General features: G+C 43.7%; 1 protein-coding gene across 1 annotated transcript in view; it reads left to right on the forward strand.

The window, feature by feature from the left end:
• Window positions 1-420: 420 nt before the first annotated feature.
• Window positions 421-22178, forward strand: part of CENPH (centromere protein H) — a 95505-nt gene continuing 73747 nt past the window's right edge. Inside the window, exons 1-3 of the mRNA XM_030192285.1 lie at window positions 421-658; window positions 6679-6734; window positions 12133-12181. Of these exons, the coding sequence (XP_030048145.1) occupies window positions 546-658; window positions 6679-6734; window positions 12133-12181 (218 nt within the window). The 5' untranslated portion in view covers window positions 421-545. The remainder of the gene's footprint in view (window positions 659-6678; window positions 6735-12132; window positions 12182-22178) is intronic.

The following is a 22178-nucleotide window of genomic DNA, read 5'->3' on the forward strand; positions in this document are numbered from 1 at the left end:
TCCACAATACAAAAAGGAGCAATTACCAACACGCCATCTTTTTCTTTTGATGTATGAACAGGAAAAAAATATGTGAAATACTCCCAGCTTCAACCTAATGCCTATAGCCAGCCCCTCCAAATGACACAATGATTTAAAATGTAGAACGAATTAGTACTCTAGCCGATGAAACCAATACTTTCCTCTGCGTACATCTGTATGCTGCACAAACCAACATGTTTGAAAATGTAAGTGAGATTAAATGAGAATGCAACAGCTCAGGTTTGCTTGCTTGTTTTGAGTGTACTACATGACGGCTACGCGGGGAACAGAAAACATAGGCTAACCTAACTTAGTCGCTTCAACGTTTGGACGTCATTCCGTCTCCTGCTTTCTTCAACTTCCGTTTTTGTCACAATCTAGCTATAGGCGGGTCAAAGCAGGTCAGGGGAGCAGGATAAGTGCGTGCGTGCTCGTGCTGGCTTCTGTGTGCCCGCTGTTGGAGCGCGAAGTTCGAATGGTGCTGGTCTGTTTGCTGTAGCTCTCTCTGCGTTGTTGATTACAGTATGGCGCTGCCGGCTCTATGTGAGCAGCTGAGGAGTGTGTGCGTGGTGCAGGCCCCACCGATCTGCAATACCTCCGCTTCCGCCACTAGGGAAGATCTCTCGAGTCTCCTCAGGTTGGTGATATAGCGGGTCTCTGTATGCTGAAAGCCCGGGGAAGGCTCAGCTGTACTGCGTCCAGGCGCACATACTCGTCTCTGATTTTTCACTTTTTAATGAAGATGAAATAAATTAGCGTGTGTGCCACCGCAGTTGAATTACTACTACTACTACTTAACATAATGCATATTCCAACTGTTGTGTGCCCCTGAGGTGCCTAATAAATCAGCGCCGAAACAAAAACACTTAAACTTATTTTATAGGCCACGCCTTAAGTTTCATTGCAGTATATAGAATGCACATTTAAGTGTAGAGGTGTGTGTAAGTAGATGCGGCCTACAACATTAGCAAAATCCGCCCTTTCCTCTCTGAGCACACCACCCGCACGCCCATCCACTCTTTCGTTACCTCTCGCCTTGACTACTGCAACCTACTCCTCACTGGTCTCCCACTTTGCCACCTATCCCCCCTTCAGTCCGTTCAGAACTCTACTGCATGTCTTATCTTCCGCCTGAACCGATACACTCACATCACCCCTCTCCTCAAGTCACTTCATTGGCTTCCGATCAGGTAGCATTCAATTCAAGCTTCTGCTACTAACCTACAAATGTACTCGATCTGCAGCCCCTCCTTACCTCTCAACCCTCCTACCCATAACCTCCGCTCTCAAGACAAATCCCTCCTTTCAGTACCCTTCTTCACCACCGCCAACTCCAGGCTCCGCCCTTTCTGCCTCGCCTCACCCTACGCATGGAACAAACTCCCCGAGCCCATACGTCAGGCTCCCTCCCTCCCCATCTTCAAATCTCTGCTTAAAGTCCACCTCTTCAATGTCGCCTTCGGCACCTAACCTTTACACCTCTACCCAGGAAATCTAGACTGCCCAACTTGACATTTCGTTCTTTAGATTGTAAGCTCATTTGAGCAGGGACTGTCCTTTGTTTATTTTGTACAGTGCTGCTTTACCCTAGTAGCGCTCTAGAAATGTTAAGTAGTAGTAGATGCGGCCGTTTGCACCAAGAAAAACATGCAAATGCCTGTGCCAAAATTTAAATGTGTACCACCATTATCCTGTAATTATGTATGTAACTCGAAGCCACAATCTGAAAAGCCAATGACCCATTTCTGTGCTGCCATTTTTAGAACACACCTAACTTTATGTGCGTTGATCCAGATTAAATCTAATTAGTGCCAATAATTGCTTGTTAAAAAGTTAATTATTGGCACTAATTGTCTCGCTGTTTAGTTAAATTGTGCACACAAATTGGGAATGTGCCTAAATTTGCGCGTGCAATTTTTTTGCGACCTTGACATAATCAAGGGATAGTGTGTATCTGTATAGCTCTGATGTATTCACCTAGTATTACTAGCTATTAGGGTTGTGCATTTGTTAGCAAGCTTTAATTCAGCTACCTGCCATATATACACTAGTGACTCGATATAACGCTGTCCTTGGGGGGTCCAAGAAATTCGATCACGTTCATGAGGTTGCGTTGTAAGGAGGAACCCTTTCTCCGTTGAATTAAAGTTAACTACAGTACATTGCTCAGTTAAGTGACTTGCCCAGAGTCACAAGGAGCTGCAGTGGGAATCGAACTCAGTTCCCCAGGATCAAAGTCCACTGCACTAACCACTAGGCTACTACTCCACTCCAAGGAAAACTGAAGCCATGTACATTACTTTTGAATGTATTTATTAGCAAACATACATAGCATAGTGCATGTATTGTGATTCTGACTGAATGAACAAGATTGTTATCTCATAGCTCGGCATTTTCCAAACTGCGCCGTGGCACCCTGGTGTGCCACAGTGAACTCTGGGGTGCCATGGAAATTCCCAATCTCCCTCCTGCCCGAACTGCCACTGCAGACAGCAGCGGCAGAAAAACAACAACAAAAAAAGTAAACGCAGGGCTGCAGCAGCCTTCAAGCATGTGCTGTCAGTTCTGCCGGTCCTCTGCCCCCCGGAACTGAAGGCTGCTGCGGCCCAGTGCTTATGTTTTTTTGTTTTGTTTTTTTGTCATGGCCGCTGGAGACATGGAGCAGATGGCCTTCAGGACTCACAGAGGCGACTGCCAAGGAGGTTGGGTGAAAACAGGAGACGGGATGAAGTAAAAAAGTTGAAGTCAATTGGTTAGTCTCTGTTTCCCTTCCCATTCAAAACAAAGCAAGCAAACCTATGAGCTGCTGCATCCATTCTTTATTGTTGGTAGCATTTTTTATTTAATCTCACTTATATTTTTAAACATGCTGGCTTGTGCAGCATACAAAGAGGAAGTATAATAGCGGAATAACTTTTCATAGGCAGAGTAGTAATTTGTGTCATTTGGAGGGGCTGGTTATAGAACACCCTAGCACTGTTATATTTGTACAGAGAAAAAGATGGAGACCTGTATGGCTGGGGGGGGGGGAGGGAGGGGGCGGAGACCCAGGGCTTTTTTTGAGGGGGTACTTGGGGGTACTGAGTACCGGCACCTTTTCCATTGACTGCTAAATTGACATGAAAGAGCTCAGTCTCTACACATCAATCTGCCTTATCATAGATTCTGCCTGGCTATTGTGGGGTACATCCCTCAGTGATCACCCCACACCTGAAAGGTGGCCTGACATTTAAGTACCGGCACCTTTTTCGCTAGAAAAAACACACTGCGGAGACCTATGTGGCCGGTGGGGGGAATGAAGATCGGTGTGGCTGGATGGGGGGGTGTCGTGAAATATTGCTCGGACACGAAGGATGCCATGAACTGAAAAAGTTTGGGAACCACTGTCATAGCTCATAAATAAAAAGAATACAAGGGAAACTGAAGCCATGTGCAACATGTAAAAACGTGTACACAAAGATTTTGGCATTAATAAAACATTCAATATCTTGCATGAGGACATAATAGTTTTCTGACTCAGGATGAGGGTGAGCTCATTTTTGGATAAATAATGTGATAGAAATTTGTTTCATACCTTCCCTTTTCTTCCATTTAGCTAAGTCGATAAAGGACTGTAGCTGGAGAATTTTTAGATGATCTGTCTCGTGGTTTCTAGCCAACTCATCCCAAGTTCCAATGCTTGAACTTCTTCAGCTGCCTTTGGGAGAGTTTGATCTGGTTCCTTGTCTTTGTCATCTTTGTCCTCATTTGGGTTTGTGGTGGAAGGATTGTTTACTGTATGTTATGAAAAAATGTCTAACACATCAAAATATGATCCTATCATTAAACTTGGTTGTGGTGGTTTTTAAATTATGGAGGAAAAGCCTCAGTAGATATCAGGGTTACTCCATTGTAGACTGCTTTACCAGCTCCGTCAACCTTAAGGAGCCCCCTCACTCTTCATGGGCATAAAAACCTCCAAATTGAGCTAAACCTTAATGATTAGTCAGCTACGCTCTCCAAGACATGAGATGTACAAATTCAAACTTATCTTTGCAGCTGGTCAGTCTCGTGTACCCGCCCACGGCCGACTTTGGCCAAGGTTTTGGTTCCTGTGGCATACTTGACTGTTTCTGCAAAAGAACATATTCAATCAGTGAACTATTCCTTACCGGTTTTCTTACCCCACATCCTGTCTCAATGCCTCACTTTTACTGCTCAATTCTGTTCTCTCAGTCCGGAGAGAGATCCCACCGTAGCGTGGGATCTTTATAGTCCTGACATCACACGCCTTCAGCACTGTGACCGTCTTTGATAGGTCAGACTTGGACTAAGTTCCTCTTTCTTAAAGAGTTATCCCGTGCGTTTTCTCAATACATTTTCTATTCGAAGTAATCGCATACTAGAAAAATTGGTTCCATTCTATCCTCGTGTTTAATCCCTTAGGGTAAAGAGTACACAATCAGTAAATCCACCTCTGTTCCTGCTGCAACAATATGAGTTTCCTGTCACCTCCTTTTATGTGAAACTGCATTTGTTGTAGTGCAACACATTTTAATGACTCAAAAGCGTGGTTCTCCATGATACAGTGTGCAGTAAGTGGTGCTGTTGTTTTCTTAGCGTGGATATTGCTTTTGTGCTCTGTGAGGTACATAACCAATTTCCTAGATGTCTGCCCTACATATACTTTATTGCAGGGACAGATGATTGCATAGACTATCCATTCTGATGTACACGTGGTCCTCTGGTGGAGCCTAAACCGTCTCCCTGACTGTGGGTCTATGAATTCTTGCGTGTCCAACATAATGTTGCACGCTCCACAAGATTCACAGCTAGAGTGCCCCCCTTCCCTATCTGTTTCTAAAGGGGCTTATCGCAATGCTGCAGGTGCCAAGATCTCTTTCAGGTTCCTCCTCCTGCTATATGCCAATCTAACTTTAGTTCCTGAGAACCTTGGTAGGGTTTGTATTATGTTCCAGTTGTTCTTTATCAATGCAGCGATGCGAGGGGCCGTAGACGAGTAGTGCAGAACGCAAGTTATGGTCTCATCGTCATTGCTGTGTTTCGTGTCCCTAGGCAGTAATAAGTATTCCCGATTATTGTACTTTGCCCGTCTATAAACTTTCCATATTATAGGTCTAGGGTATCCTCTATTATGCAGTCTTCTCTCCAGATCCCTTGATTTGTTCTTAAAGTCTATCTCCTCAGAACATATTCTTCTATAGCGTAGGAACTGTAAAAACGGTAAGCTGTCCTTTAACTTCGGGGGGTGACAGCTAGAATACTCTAAGAGTGTGTTCCTATCAGTGTCTTTCCGGAAGACTGTTGTCTGTAGTCACCCCCCTGTTTGATAGATGAGGACGTCCAGAAATGCAGTGCTGCTGTCGCTGTACTGCATAGTGAAACGTAAAGTGGGGTGGCCGGTGTTAAGATAACTCACAAACTCTTCTAACTCACTCACTGTGCCAGTCCATATACAAAAGACATCGTCAATAAATCTGACCCATAGTTTAATTTTATTGAAAAAAAGGAGATACCTTGGTCTCTTCAAACTTGGCTACAAATAAGTTCACCACTGATGGGGCCATTGTAACTCCCATCACTACCCCTGATTTCTGCCTAAACATCCTCCCTTCAAACTGAAAAACACTATTCTTCAGGGCTAAGGCAGCCAAAGCCATGATAAACCTCGTTGGGATCCTTTGATCTTCTCTCTGATCCAGGACTTCCTTAAGTACATCCATAGCCTCACCCTGGGGAATAATTGTATACAGACTTACTATGTCCATGGTGACCATATACCATCCTTCCTGCATATCATCAATTGCATGTAGACGGTTAAAAAAAAATCTGTAGTGTCCTTTATGTAAGATCTCGTATGCTGTACACATGGACGCAGAAACGTGGCCACATATAGACAAAGGTTCTAGTAAAGACCCTCGACTTGAAACTATTGGCTGACCTGGTGGGTCCTGTAAACATTTGTGTATTTTTGGGAGGGTGTAGAAGACAGGGATGCGTGGTGCTCTTTTATTGAGAAATGCAAATTCTTTCTGGGTTAGAAGGCTCCGTGCGTACCCTCTGCCTTCTAACCCAGAAGTCTGTAGCATACTTGGGAGCCCTGTTGCTATGTGACCATCTTGAAAGCAAAATGTTTTACACTAAACATCTTTATTAATAAATGTACAAGTTTTAGCCACAGTAGCATCATTGTTTCTCTAGCATGGCAGTAGCTTAGCATAATCATTATCCAGAACTCAGGCAAAGTGTACATCAGAATGTTGTTTGTGTTCTTAAAAGAGGCAGTGTGTCTCCTAATGGGTTAATTTTGCACATACCATAACAGTACTGAACCTCACTCTTAGCCCTGGGTATGGGGAGTATGATTTCAATCTCTCAAATTTAGTGCTAACGCTTGCCATAATGCTGTGGAATGATGATGGTGGCAGCAGCATCTTAGAGATGTCAGTTTTCTACTGCTGCTTGGGTCCTGGTAATGTAGATTTCATTTCCTTATGATGATTCTTATTTATAGCAATAGTGTAACTTCTAAGTTCTGTATAGATAACATTTTATTCTGTGCTGAAAAATTAAAAAATTATGGTAACTGCTTAAAAAAGAGTAAAACAGTGGTACATACATACTTGTGTGACTGTTTGTTTTTTTTTTCTCTTATAGACTTGGGGAGCAAGTTAGTCAACAGCATATGGAATGTCATACCGCAGTTGAAGCAGGTGTGTATAACTTGAACTTGAAAAGTGAACTGATACAGGGCTATAATGGTAAGAGGCTGGAATACATTATAATAAGACATTTTACTTTGACTTTTTACAAATGTGTAATTTACTCTAGATGAAAAATTGTAGCGTGTTAACTGGCATTTACAAATTAAGGAGCACATAGAGAGGCATTTTCAAACGTGGACGACCATCTCTAAGGGCGCCCATCTCTCAGAACAGCACCGCGAAGGGGCGGGGCAACCTGTATATCGAAACAGGATGGGCGTCCATCTTTCGTTTCGATAATACGGTCGGGACACCCAAATCTCAACATTTAGGTCGATCTTAGAGATGGTCGACCTAAATGTTGAGATCGTCGACCTTAGAGATGGGCAACCTCGGTTTTCGGTGATAATGGAAACCGAGGATGCCCATCTCAAAAATGACCAAATACAGGGCATTTGGTCGTGGGAGGAGCCAGCATTCATAGTGCACTGGTCCCCCTTACATGCCAGGGAGCCAACCGGGCACCCTAGGGGGCACTTCAGTGGACTTCACAAATTGCTCCCAGGTGCATAGCTCCCTGATGCTGAGCCCCCCAACCCCCCCCCCCCCAAACCCACTCCCCACAACTGCACACCACTACCATAGCCCTTGGGGGTGAAGGGGGGCACCTAAATGTGGGTACAGTGGGTTTTGGAGGGCTCATATTTACCACCACAAGTGTAACAGGTGGGGGGAGGCCTGGGTCCGCCTGCTTGAAGTGCACTGCACCCACTGAAAACTGCTCCAGGGACCTGCATACTGCTGTGATGGAGCTGGGCATGACATTTGAGGCTGGCATAGGGGCTGAAAAAAATTTATTATTTATTTATTTATTTATTTTTTGTGGGAGGGGGTTGGTAACCACTGGGGGAGTAAGGGGAGGTCATCCCCGATTCCCTCCGGTGGTCATCTGGTCAGTTCGGGCACCTTTTCTAGACGTGGTCGTGAAAAAAAAGGGACCACATAAAGTCGATCAAATGCTCATCAGTGACATCCTTCTTTTTTCCATTATTGGCTGAGGATGCCCATCTGTTGGCCACGCCCCCGTCCCGCCTTCGGTACACTGCGGACACGCCCCCATGAAATTTGGTCGTCCCCGCGACAGAAGGCAGTTCAGGACGCCAAAGTTCGGCTTTCGATTATGCCGATTTGGGCGACCCTAAGAGAAGGACTCCCATCTCCCGATTTGTGTCGGAAGTTGGGCGCCCTTCTCTTTCAAAATAAGCCTGATAGTAAAAAACATTTTAGGTATATTAAAAGCAGAAAGCTGGCAAAAGAATCTGTTGGACTGCTAGATGACCGAGGGGTAGAAGGGGCGATCAGGGAAGACAAAGCCATAGCGGAGAGATTAAATGAATTCTTTGCTTCGGTCTTCACTGAGGAAGATTTGGGAGAGATACCAGTGCCAGAAATGGTATTCAGAGCTGACGAATTGGAGAAACTGAATGAAATCTCTATAAACCTGGAGGATGTAATGGGGCAGTTCTACAAATTGAAGAGTAGCAAATCTCCTGGACTGGATGGTATTCATCTCAGAGTACTGATATAATTGAAAAAACCCTGTTCTTCCTGTATCTGTTTTTGAAAGGTTGAATTTTTAGGTCATGACAGTAAGTTAAAATGTGTGCATGAATGTGGGTGAAAGAAAGATTCTTAGTGGGTATATGCCTCAAAAGAGCTTTTGACAGGCGAGAAACCTAGCAAATACTGTGTTATGATGCCAGTTTGCATAGGTTATCATATTCTGCTCATTTATTTTATCTAGAAAATGTGTGGTATTCTCTCTTTTTTTTTTTTTTTTTTTTTTGTTTGTTTACCAGTGAAAGTGATATATAGCATCCCTTTGCTTGTGCAAGAAATGTAGTATGTTAACTGTTCTTATGATCCTGCAGTCCTCATTTACCTTTCTCTACTAAATGTATTTTCAAATCACTTTTAAGTACCTTCTAAGGTAACAATGCATTCTTTCAAAATAATTACAAACTCATTGGTTGAAATAAAGTAAATGAGGGACTGGACCTTATTTTGTCAAGTAGATTTGTCAAGAGCAGTAAAGGAAGGAACCGTTAGTACAGCCAGGCTCTGAAGGATTAAAGCATATCCTCGAAATGTCCAAATGCTTCAGATAAGATTAGAAAATGGAAAGCAATGGGCTGAAGTTTAGGAGGGAACTGATCCCTGTCATATGCTCGTTGGTCTCTGTTCTTTACAATTTTTAATTTAAAAATAGTGGTATGTGTTCACTGGTGTATCAGTTTTAATCAAAAGTAAAGCATGATCCTGATTTCATTTTGGGTTCCTGTTGGAAAGGTATAGAGTCCCATAAGGGCGTACTTTACAGGTTACTGCTAGCTTTCACAAATATCTTATTGTAGCAGTTTGTCAAAAGTAACATAGTAAGTGACAGCAGATAAAGACCTGAATGGTCCATCCAGTCTGCCCAACAGTCACATTCATCATCAGTTCAAGATTAAATCAACAGTGAGCGTGATATTAAATACTTGTTCATGGTCTTTCTTAGGACATAGACCATAGAAGTCCAACTACTAGAGTTGCTATCCAAACTCACTCCTTCCTATCCAAATGCATCTTGTCATTTGCGGGACAAAGACCATAAAACTCTGCCCGACACTGTCCTCATGTTTCAAATTACTGGAGTTTCCGTCAAAGCTCTCTCCAGCCCATCCTAAACCAGATTGCTATATGCGGGACACAGACCATATAAACCAGCCCAGCACCGACCTTAGTTGGTACAGCCAGAGTCAACATCTAAGCACCACTTGACATGCAAGCACACATGCAACCCTTTTTGTTTTTTGTATCATTCATTTTCTAATTAGAGATCCTCTGTGTTCATCCCACCCCATTTTGAATTCTGCCAGTTTTTTTTTTCCATCACCTCCCTTGGGAGGGCGTTCCAAGCATCAACCACTCTCCGTGAAAAATAATTTTCTAACATTACTCCTAAGTTTACCACTCCACAACCTCAATTCATGTCCTCTAGTTTTACCACTTTCCTTTCTCTGCAGTAGAGATGATTAATTTCATGAATGCTTTAGTACTAGCATGTTTGTTCATTCAAAGAAATGATGATTTATCAGGTAACTTTCTTCTGATGAAGGAAACCTGTTTAACAAAAAATGCAATTATTTAGAGATCAGAAGGAGTATGCTCCAGGATCCTTAGTCAGTGAATCCTTAACTGTCTCAGCCCCCAATGTGGGTTCCTAACTGGTGTGACATGGCAGAAATTTGGTTGTACTGGAGCAGTGATGGTTATTTAGCATAGCAGGGTTTGAAAATGGTTTAGATGAGTTGATTTAGTCCTAGGGAAAGCCACCATATTATCCTTGGGTATGAGCATCAAGGCATGAATCTTCTCTTTGGAATCCAGCCAATGCTTTGTATCCTGGATTGGCTACTGTCAGCAGGAATTTCAGCTGGATGAATATTTGCTGTGATCATGTATGGCCCTACTTATGTTAATTTGTGAGTGCTGTTGAGAAAGAAGGGACTGGCAACAGCTACTTGCTGCACATTGGAAGAAGTCAGCAAGCAGTGGATAGAAAGGGATGGGTGGAAGGGAAGCGGTTGATACCATTTACTGAGTCCCCCTGCTGTGTTTACCTCTGTATATCATTGGTAACCATGTACATGTTAGCTTGTTTTTTTGGTTTTGGGGGGGGGGGGGGGGAGGGTTCAGCATCCAGAACAAATTTTGACCATCACTTTCTGTCAGTATTTCTCTTTCAAACTCTAATATATTTTGCTGCTCAGCAAAACATACAGGAATGCTATATTTATCTTAGGTCAGTCATTCATAAGTACATAAGCATCACCATGCTGGGACAGACCAAGGGTCCATTGAGCCCAGCACCCTGTCACCGACAGCAGCCAAAAGAACAAGCAATTTGTCCCGCCCATCCTAGAAATGCTGTATTCCCTCGTCCATTCAATAACATTCTATGGCTTTTTCCTCCAGGAAGCCGTCCAACCCTTTTTTGAAGTCCGCTAAGTTAACCGCCTTAACCACCTTTTCCGGCAGCGAATTCCAGAGTTTAACTACGCGTTGAGTAAAGAAAAAGTTCCTTCGATTCATTTTAAATGTACCACACTGCAGCTTCATTGCATGCCCCCTTGTCCTAATATTTTTGGAAAGCGTAAACAGATGCTCCACATCGACCCGTTCCATTCCACTCATTATCTTATAGACTTCTATCATATCTCCCCTCAGCTGCCTTTTCTCCAAGCTGAAGAGCCCCAGCCTCTTCAGCCTATCCTGATAGGGAAGCTGTCCCATCCCCTGTATCACCCTTCTCTGCACCTTTTCCTAGCCTGCATATTTTATTCATATTAGGGCCAAAAAGAAAAGTAATCTCTGCCTTGGTAATTACGACTTTTATTTTCTATAGGGCTGCAGTCTGATTAAAAAAATATATAATTGCGATAAATCACACGATGAAAACATTTAATTGCAATTAATCGTGCGATCAGAGTTTATTTATTTCCCTCTGCAGCTCCTTGTGACTCTGGGCAAAATCACTTAAATCTCCATTGCCCCAGGTACAAAATAAGTCCCTGTATATAATATGTAAACTGCTTTGATTGTAGCCGCAGAAAGTCGGTATATCAAATGCCATCCCCCTTCCCTTCCTTAAAGAACTGATAATCTCCCTCCCTCCTGCCCCCAGACCCAACATATCTCCCTTTCTCTTTCTCTCTCTCTCCTTCCCTCCTATTGTTCAGCACCTTTACCCTCTCTCCCCTCCACCCTCATGAGTAGCAGCACAAACTTGGTGGTGAGCAACACAAAATAATTTTCGTGGCTGCTGGAGCTTACTGCTTTGGCAATAGCTTCTACTAGTGACCCCTCTAGTTCTGCTTGCAGATCTTCAGCTCACTGAACTCCCCCAACTCAGGGTTCGGCATCTGCCCCCTCTCAATTCCCCTCTTCCCCAAGTCTTCCTTCAGGGTGGTCTTCTGCTGGTCCCTGGCAGTGACTGCCTGTGGCCAGATCCGAAGCTTTCCCTCTGACCCATCCCCATCCCACCAATGCAAAACAGGAAGTGATATCAAAGGAGGCAGAACAGGCCAGAGGGAAAGCTTTGGAGCAGACCGCTGGCGGCATATGTGCACCACTGCCGTTGCTGGGGACCAACAGAAGACCATTTTAATGGTTTGCTGATGTGCAAGGGGGGGGGGGTTGATGTTAAATCCTGGTTGGAGGGGGAAAGATGCTGGATCATGCTGAGGACAGGGGTTAGGAGTGGAAGAGAGCAAAAGAGACATTTGAAGGAGACAGGAGACGCCACAGCAAGATTAAATTCTCTACTCGCAATTAATGTTGCCTTATTTTTTTTTAATTGCAGGTGAAGAAAGCACTCTTGACCTTGTCCCAGAAGAGAAGCTAATAGAAACGTATGTTTTTTTTTTTTCTTAATGCAGTATCTGTTCGTTAAATCATTGCCTGAAAGCAAATGTGTCATGTTTCAATTTTTACATGAAATGATACATATATTTCAGTACACTATTGTAAGATGATCTTTCTTGGCGTCCCAGCCACACTGGTCTGAACAAGTGGAATTGCATCCCTTTTTCTACCAGCAGATGATAGTAGAGAACTAAGACTTTCAGTGACATCACTAGGATATAGGCTGATGCTGTCCTGGATCCCTCCAGTATTTCTCTGCCACCAGTAGATAGGTTATTCAGGTTGGTGCTGGTCCTAGGCAGAGCTCCTCAGTTCACAGGTTTTTGACCTATTGTGATGGACGAACCTAATGCCCTTGGTCCTGCCTCTGTCCATCAGCCGGAGCCAGTTGAGCATGGAGCTAGGGCTGTATAGCCCCAAGCTAGTAGGGGGATTGGTCCTCATGGGAGCGTTGCCTGAGTGGATGTGGGTCCCCAATCCCTCTCCCCACTCTACCTCCCTCCCCAGGTGTGCCCTACAGCACTGGGTAGCTTAGATCAGTAGTTTTCAACCCCGTCCTTAGGGACCACCTGGCCAGTTGGGTTTTCAGGATATCTGCAATGAATATGCATGAGAGAGATTTGTGTACTAAGAAGGCAGTGCATGCAAATCTCTCATGCATATTCATTGTGGATATCCTGAAAACTACTGACTTAGACCCTTCTCCCCCCCCCCCCCCCCCCCCCAAAAAAAAAAAAAAAAAAGCTGGTTTCTTCCCAGTTTTACTGTATTTACCCTGTTCAGGAAAATAATGTTTAAATTAAATAAAAAGAGAGAGAGAGAGAGCAAGCCCAGTTTGGGCAAAAAAAAAAAAAGAGTGAGCAGAAACAGTTTAGGAAGCCCAGGGAAACAGTGGAGATCCGGAGAGTGGCAGGCTGCGGTTGACTGGGGTATGGGCAGGAGCACACTGGTCGGGCATGTTGGCCTGGGTGAGATGCGCTACTTGAGGGAACCAGCTAAGGTCCCGATGGAATTGGTGGGAACAGCATCCATTTTTCCTGTGACTCCTTCACTTATGTTACAGGAATCTGTGCAGTAGTCCCTTGGGAAGAGAGGATTTTGTGGAGGACTCCTACTACACAACCTGCATTTGGGTTAGTCAGGGGAGCCCCATGGCCCCATCACAAACGTGGCTTCAGAATGTGGCTCTTATGAAGAAAGCTCTGGCTAAGACAAAGCCTCTCCCGTGTCTTTGGGGAGGGAGTCATGACCCAATCCGGGGAAGGAGTTTTGGGGGCTGCATCCCTTCAAGCAAAGTTGCCCAGAGCAGATTTGGACCATGTGGAGCTCAAGGGGTACTCTTGGTGAACTCAAAGAGCAAAATACACTCTTCTCACCAGGACTCTACTTCGGATGCAGGGTTTTACCCTGAACCTCCTCAAGTGGAGGAGGAGGCATGCTGTCTAGTCATCAGACTTTCAAGGCAAGAAGAGTTCCCTAACTTCATTGATTCCATCGTGGAAGCATTTCGGTTGTTATCCATCTTCATGTCAGAGCCAAAGAGGACCCATTCCTAGAGGGCCTGGTGGGGGCACCCTAAGACCACTTCTCTCCACAAAGTTCTCATGCTTATGATGCTGGCAGAGTGGAAGTCTCCTGAGTGGGTCTTATGGGGGCAAAGACTCTCAAGAGGCTCTACCCCATGCCACTTGAAGTTGAGAAGTATCGGTGAGTCCCCATGGTGGATGCCCTCATGTTGGCTGTGACCAAGAAGACTGCCAGTAGAGTGGGTGGCAGCACTTAAGGAGACATGAGAGGAAGATGGAGCACCTTTTGAAGCAGGCCACCTCAGCAGTGGCAGGAGTGCAGATTAGAGAGAGACTGAATTTCAGTTTCAGCATCAAAATCAGCCTGAAATTTGCGTTCAGCCTTGTTTGTTTTGGCCAAAAATGCTAGGGCATTTTTGGCTGGAACCAAAACTTTACCCTAACTCACTCTCCCTTCCCCATGCAGGAGGGTCTGGGCAGCCCCTAATTGCCAGTTTAGGCTTTAGCTTCACCTGAAACTGAGCAGCAGATTTGATTTCAGTCACTGTCTAGTGCAAGTCACCATTTATGGAGGCTATGTGTTACGGGCTATGCTGCATTGGTTTCAGCAGATTCCTGAATCCCTGGGGGTGATGCATTTGGAGTCCAGGGTGGCTTTTCTGGTGAATGTCTTAACACTACTTGGATTGCATTTCATCTCATTTGGTCACCTCAGTGGTTGTAGCCAGGAGGTGGTTGTGGTTCCACCACTGGTTGTGGCAGATGTCTTCCAAGATGCACTTGATCATACTGCCTTTCAGGGGTGCTTGCTCTTCAGGGAGGATCTGGAGAAGTTAGGAATATGAGAGAGGCTCAGGCAAAAAGCCCCTGGCTGGTCGAATCCAAGCAAGGCTCACTTGAAGGGGGCAGCCATTTCTGCCAGAATAAGTGCACTCAGAAGCTCCAGCTGGGGTGGGGAGACAGGTCAAAGGGAGCCAAGAAAGCCTAATGTTCCTCTTGGGCAATGGGCATCATCAAACGAGCACAGTGAGAATGCACCAGGCCCCTCGTTGGTTCAGGTGGGTGGCAGAATGTCTCTGTTTTACCATGAATGGACCCACATCATCTCCAACTACTGTTGGCGGTGGTAAGACAAGGCTACGCCTTAGACTGACATGAGCCATCCCAGATGCCTTCATGATCTCCCCTTGCAGCTTGGCTGCAAAATGCCAGGTTGTAGCTGATATGTTTCTTCATTTGCTGTAGCTGGGACCAATGGAGGCTCTCTCTCCCATGAAGCAGGACAAAGGCTGCTACTTCATTTATTTCATAGTACCAAAGAACAGAGGCTCCTTCAGAGACCTATCCTGGACTTCAAAGGCATCAACATGGTGCTTCAATTATCATGGGTTCGGATAAAGACGCATTCAGTCGTCACCTCCGTTTGGCTGGACGAATTTCTTCAACATAAAGAAGAAAATCTCCGCAGAGCACAAAACAGTCACAAGGAACGAAGGTGGTCAAAGGAAGAAGGAGTTACCAGAGATCATACAGCAAAGTTTATTGAGGGAAGACCTGAACTGGCCAAGTTTTGGCTAAATAGCCTTCATCGGGTGTCATTTGAACTTCAATGACGCTCATAAATATGTGATCAAAAGCGATAACAAAACATCACTCTTTGAGAAAATATCATGCCACTGCAAATCAACATCTGTTCTCAAATGGGTCTTCCCTCAATAAACTTTGCTGAATGATCTCTGGTGTCTCCTTCCTTTGACCACCTTCTTTTCTTGTGTCTGCTGGATGAATTTTTTACCTCCCTGGATCTGGTGAAGGCCTACTTCCATATTTCCATCAAAACGGCTTACAAGCATTTTTACACTTTTGTGTCTTGGGGAAGCATTCCAGTTCTGCACCCTTCTGCTAGGTCTTCTGCACCCTTCTGTTTGACCCATAGCACCTTCTTGAAGGTGATGGTGGAGGTGGCCCAGTTACGTTCCCAAGGCATCAGAGTACACCCCTGTCTTGACAATGGGCTGGTCAGAGCTGATTCAGAACATAAGTACATAAGTAATGCCATACTAGGAAAAGACCAAGGGTCCATCGAGCCCAGCATCCTGTCCACGACAGCGGCCAATCCAGGCCAAGGGCACTTGGCAAGCTTCCCAAACGTACAAACATTCTATACATGTTATTCCTGGAATTTTGGAGTTTTCCAAGTCCGTTTAGTAGCGGTTTATGGACTTGTCCTTTAGGAAACCGTCCAACCCCTTTTTAAACTCTGCTAAGCTAACCGCCTTCACCACTTTCTCCGGCAACGAATTCCAGAGTTTAATTACACGTTGGGTGAAGAAAAATTTTCTCCGATTTGTTTTAAATTTACTACACTGTACAAGAGAAGGCTGGATGAAGGGAATTAGATATTTGTTGAAGGCCTCTATCACTCAATCAGTGGCTGAGAATGGTTATAAAATATGGTACTGGTGGTACTATACACCAGATAGATTACAAAAAATATATCATAAGATATCGCCGAATTGCTGGAGGGAATGTGGTAATAGAGGTACATTTATGCACATATGGTGGGAATGTCCCAAGATGCAAACATTCTGGACCCAAATTCGAGAAATGGTATACCAAGTCATAAAGATAGAATACCCACATAGGCCGGAATATTGTCTCTTGCACTTCCGACCGGGAAAATGTAAGGTACACCAACATAAAATGGCTAGCCAAATTTTTGCAGCGGCCAAAATGATAGTGGCAAGAGCATGGAAACAGATAGAGGTACCAAATATTCAAGTCGTAAAGCACAAACTTGATTACCTACATCAGATGGCGAAACTGACCGCATTGAGAAAAGGCCAATTGCATAGGTTTCAACAAATTTGGCAACCTTATGAAAAGATGAAAGAAACATGTAAATCACCACACTAAGAAAGGGGGGGGGGAGGAATGAGAGAAAGACTGTTAAGTGTTTATTCGCAAATATTGTTATAGCAGAAGAGATGAATATGTTATGCATAGGTTGATTGTTGCAAATATGTGGAGATGTACTTATTATGTTAAAATATAATAAAGAAATTATAAAAAAAAAAATTTACTACACTGTAGTTTCATCGCATGCCCCCTAGTCCTAGTATTTTTGGAAAGCGTGAACAGACGCTTCACATCCACCTGTTCCACTCCACTCATTATTTTATATACCTCTATCATGTCTCCCCTCAGCCGTCTCTTCTCCAAGCTGTATAGCCCTAGCCTCCTTAGTCTTTCTTCATAGGGAAGTCGTCCCATCCCCGCTATCATTTTAGTCGCCCTTCGCTGCACCTTTTCCAATTCTACTATATCTTTCTTGAGATGCGGCGACCAGAATTGAACACAATACTCAAGGTGCGGTCGCACCATGGAGCGATACAACGGCATTATAATATCCTCACACCTGTTTTCCATACCTTTCCTGATAATACCCAACATTCTATTCGCTTTCTTAGCCGCAGCAGCACACTGAGCAGAAGGTTTCAGTGTGTTATCGACGACGACACCCAGATCCCTTTCTTGGTCCGTAACTCCTAACGTGGAACCTTGCATGACGTAGCTATAATTCGGGTTCTTTTTTCCCATATGCATCACCTTGCACTTGCTCACATTAAACATCATCTGCCATTTAGCCGCCCAGTCTCCCAGTCTCGTAAGGTCCTCTTGTAATTTTTCACAATCCTGTCGCGATTTAACGACTTTGAATAACTTTGTGTCATCAGCAAATTTAATTACCTCGCTAGTTACTCCCATCTCTAAATCATTTATAAATATATTAAAAAGCAGCGGTCCTAGCACGGACCCCTGAGGAACCCCACTAACTACCCTTCTCCATTGTGAATACTGCCCATTTAACCCCACTCTCTGTTTCCTATCCTTCAACCAGTTTTTAATCCACAATAGGACATTTCCTCCTATCCCATGACCCTCCAATTTCCTCTGTAGCCTTTCATGAGGTACCTTGTCAAACGCCTTTTGAAAATCCAGATACACAATATCAACCGACTCCCCTTTGTCCACATGTTTGTTCACTCCTTCAAAGAATTGAAGTAAATTGGTCAGGCAAGATTTCCCCACACAAAAGCCATGCTGACTTGGTCTCAGTAATCCATGTCCTCGGATGTGCTCTGTAATTTTGTTTTTGATAATAGCCTCTACCATTTTCCCCGGCACCGACGTCAGACTCACCGGTCTATAATTTCCCGGATCTCCCCTGGAGCCTTTTTTAAAAATGGGCGTTACATTGGCCACCCTCCAATCTTCCGGTACCACGCTCGATTTTAAGGATAAGTTGCATATCACTAGCAGTAGCTCCGCAAGCTCGTTTTTCAGTTCTATCAGTACTCTAGGATGAATACCATCCGGTCCAGGAGATTTGCTACTCTTCAGTTTGCCGAACTCCCCCATTACGTCCTCCAGGTTTACCGTGAAGTCAGTGAGTTTCTCCGACTCGTCCAGAAAACAGCAAAGGTTGCTGCCTCTAGCACAACGCCTTCTCTTGCTATTCACAGGCTTGCCCCTGTAAGTTAGCTTTATGGAGAAGGATTTCTACAGTCTTTTTTTTCTTTCCAGACCTCAGGGCTGTTCCTCCTCTTCCATACCTATGCCTCAGATCTTTGTTTTCATTCACCACAAGCCTGCTAGTTGAACCTAGGCACCTTCACCTATGTTCTGAATCTCTGATGCTTGCTCGCCACTTCTTCAAGAGTGCCCATCTCCAATATGAACTCACGTCTCATGAATTCAAAACTCTCAAAGACCTCATCCCTCATAAATACCATGAGAGAACTTTGTTCCATGGAGTGGACCAAAGTAATTTTATTTCCTAAGACAAAGGATCCCTGTATGGAAAGAGGATATCATCGGAACAAAACTTAAAAGTGCCTAGTCAGCAACTCCAGTAACAAGCCAATAAGGCCACTGTCGGACAGACTTCTACGGTCTGCGTCCCATTTTATGGAAAAACAGATCTGGACAGGCTGGAGTGAGTTTCTATGGCAACTCCAGCAGTTGGGAAGTAAGACTGGTGCTGGGCAGACTTCTAATGTGTGTGACCCAAAAATAGCAAGAATAAATCAAGAACAAATATTGGTGTTTTATATCATTATATCACATTCAAGTCGTAAGCTAGGAGTAAAACTCAGAGGGGGAGGGAAAGATACCTTAAGACTGATAGCAAGTAAAATGTCAGTGTGCAACATTGTTGTGCGGTTTTGGTCGCCTTGTTGGGCGGATCTTTATCTTCTGTCATTTACTTTGTTATATTGTTTTTTCCTTATTTTCTCCCAGCTTGGTCTGTCATTTCCAGGGATCCCTTTTGGGACCTTACCTGGAATAAATTTCCATGTCTGATATATTCTGATCCCTTTTCAAACCCAGTACACGCTAATCCCATTTTTAAATCCAGTACAATGTTCAGTTAGCATCAGGATAAGTATGTCCTTGCTCACTATAACCCCCCCCCCACACACACACACCACCACCACAAAAAGCTGCAACCCCCCAACTGGAGAACAATGCTAAAATCATTGGAAATGTTTTGAATTGGTTCCGAAGCTTCCTAACTGCAAGAACTTACCAAGTAATATCAAAATCGATTATAAAGTAACATAGTAGATGATGGCAGAATCGATTATAAAGTAACATAGTAGATGATGGCAGAAAAAGACCTGCACGGTCCATCCAGTCTGCCCAACAAGACAAACTCATATGTGTATACCTTACCTTGATTTGTACCTGCCTTATTCAGGGCACAGACCTTACAAGTCTGCCCAGCAAGTATTTCCCGCCTCCCAACCACCAGTCCCGCCTCCCATCACCGGCTCTGGCACAGACCGTATAAGTCTGCCCTCCACTATCCTCGCCTCCCAACCACCAACCCCTCTTCCCCCCACCTGCTCCGCCACCCAATTTCGGCTAACCTTCTGAGGATCCATTCCTTCTGCACAGGATTCCTTTATGCATATTCCATGCATGTTTGAATTCCGTTACCGTTTTCATCACCATGGAAACCTGAATGCGGTGTGCCTCAAGGATCGCCACTTTCAACAATCCTCTTTAATTTGATGATGCTACCATTAGCCTAATCACTATCCGACCAAGGTTTAAACCCATACATCTATGCTGATGATGTTACAATATATATCCCGTTTAAAAAAGACTTATCAGAAATCACAAATAAAATCAACCATAGCTTCCAAATAATGAATTCATGGGCAGATACATTCCAATTGAAACTTAATGCGGAAAAGACACAATGCCTTATCCTCTCATCGCATTACAATAGAACTAATTATACTAACATAAATATACCAAATCACACTCTTCCCGTGGCAGACACCTTGAAACTCCTAGGAGTCACAATTGATTGTAACCTTACATTAGATAGTCATGTGAAAAATGTAACAAAGAAGATGTTCAGTACAATGTGGAAGTTAAAAAGAGTGAAGCCTTTCTTCCCAAAGGAAGTATTCCGTAACTTAGTGCAATCACTCGTATTGAGTCATTTGGACTATTGTAACTCCATCTATGCCGGATGTAAAGTCCAAATTATTAAGAGACTTCAGACAGCCCAAAATACTGCAGCTAGACTCATATTTGGAATGGCGAAATACGAAAGTGCTAGACCCCTTAGGAAAAAATTACATTGGCTTCCATTAACAGACCAAATTACATTCAAAATTTGCACCTTAGCTCACAAAATCATCCACGGAGAGGCCCCGACTTATATGTCAGACCTAATAGACCTACCAGCAAGAAATACTAAAAGTTCTTCACGTACTTTCTTAAACCTCCATTACCCTAATTGTAAAGGACTCAAATACAAATCATTATATGCATCCAACTTACTACTACTACTATTTAGCATTTCTATAGCGCTACAAGGCATATGTAGCGCTGCACAAACATAGAAGAAAGACAGTCCCTGCTCAAAGAGCTTACAATCTAATAGACAAAAAATAAAGTAATCAAATCAATTAATGTGTACAGGAAGGAGGAGAGGAGGGTAGGTGGAGGCGAGTGGTTACGAGTCAAAAGCAGTATTAAAGAGGTGGGCTTTCAGTCTAGATTTAAATGTGGCCAAGGATGGGGCAAGACGTAGAGGCTCAGGAAGTTTATTCCAGGCGTAGGGTGCAGCGAGACAGAAGGCGCGAAGTCTGCGCGCAACGTTGGAATGCACTGCCGAAGACCTTGAAAACAACACACGACCTAGCAACTTTCCGGAGGTCACTGCAAACGAGCTTATTCAACAAGACCTATAATACGAATCCAGTGTTTGTGAGTGTTACCATCTGTCAGGTTGAACTGCTTTCTCCTTAGTGTTTAGGGTGTCAGGTGCCCTATAAATTTCAGGATTAGTGAATTCTTCATAAAAGACTCATTTCACATTTGTATTAGAACAATCAACACTGAATTCCTTAAATTGGTTACTTTAATCATATTGTCATTTTACTCTCTGCATATCTTTAATGTATTAATCATTTTCTTTATTTCTAATTTTCATGATATCCTATGTACCTTAACTGAAATAATACTTTGTTCTTCTTATTTCGCTGATGACGATTGTCATGGCGGCATAATGTAAGCCACATTGAGCCTGCAAAGAGGTGGGAAAATGTGGGATACAAATGCAGTAAATAAATAAAATTGCATCACAGCTCACATATTTGGTTCCTCGGCACCACATCAGAGCTATATCCAGCTCCTTTGACACATGTTTAGGACAGCTATCCCTTGCTAATCTTCTAGTGGGCACTTCTACAGCAGGACAACAACCATGATGGTGAATATTTAAAAAAACAGCGCTCTACCTAGGGCAAGTGTCTATCCTCTGTTGCCTCATGCACACACTTTAATTGTGATCCCTCTGAGGAGTAGAGAAATGCTCAGTCTCCCTAAAGGTAACTTGCACTAAGAAGGCATCAGTTACATTCAACTATATAAAAGACTGTTGCACTTCTCCCCCCATTTCTACAGCACTGCAATTCCTAAGTTGCAAAAAAGAAAAAACTCGCACCACGCAACAAAGGAATAGTCCTAGAATCCATGGCAAAGCACGCACTGTGGTCACAATAAATGAATGCAGAATTATCTGGACAGATAATTTCCAACTTCTTCAAAGATTCAATCCCTTCTATGAGCATATACAAGTAAAATGACCTATGATCTGACACCAAGCAGGAGTTGGCATTCAGTGTATTTTCTCATTCCAGCAATATCAGGAAGACAGTTCATTCTCTTCAGCATTCTACTTTTTCACCACAGGAATATCACATACTGTGTCCATTATTCAGCATGTTACATGATATCACTGGACTGTAAAAGTAGACTCCATCCTCTCTCTCTGCCTTTTGACCCAACTCAATCTGTGGGGACTAAAAACAATCATCACCTTGTTAAAGGACCGGCAAAGAGAGGGAAGTACAAATATGACAATGGTAAT

Source organism: Microcaecilia unicolor, chromosome 2 (assembly GCF_901765095.1).
Source record: "Microcaecilia unicolor chromosome 2, aMicUni1.1, whole genome shotgun sequence".
NCBI classification, from domain to species: Eukaryota; Metazoa; Chordata; class Amphibia; order Gymnophiona; family Siphonopidae; genus Microcaecilia; species Microcaecilia unicolor.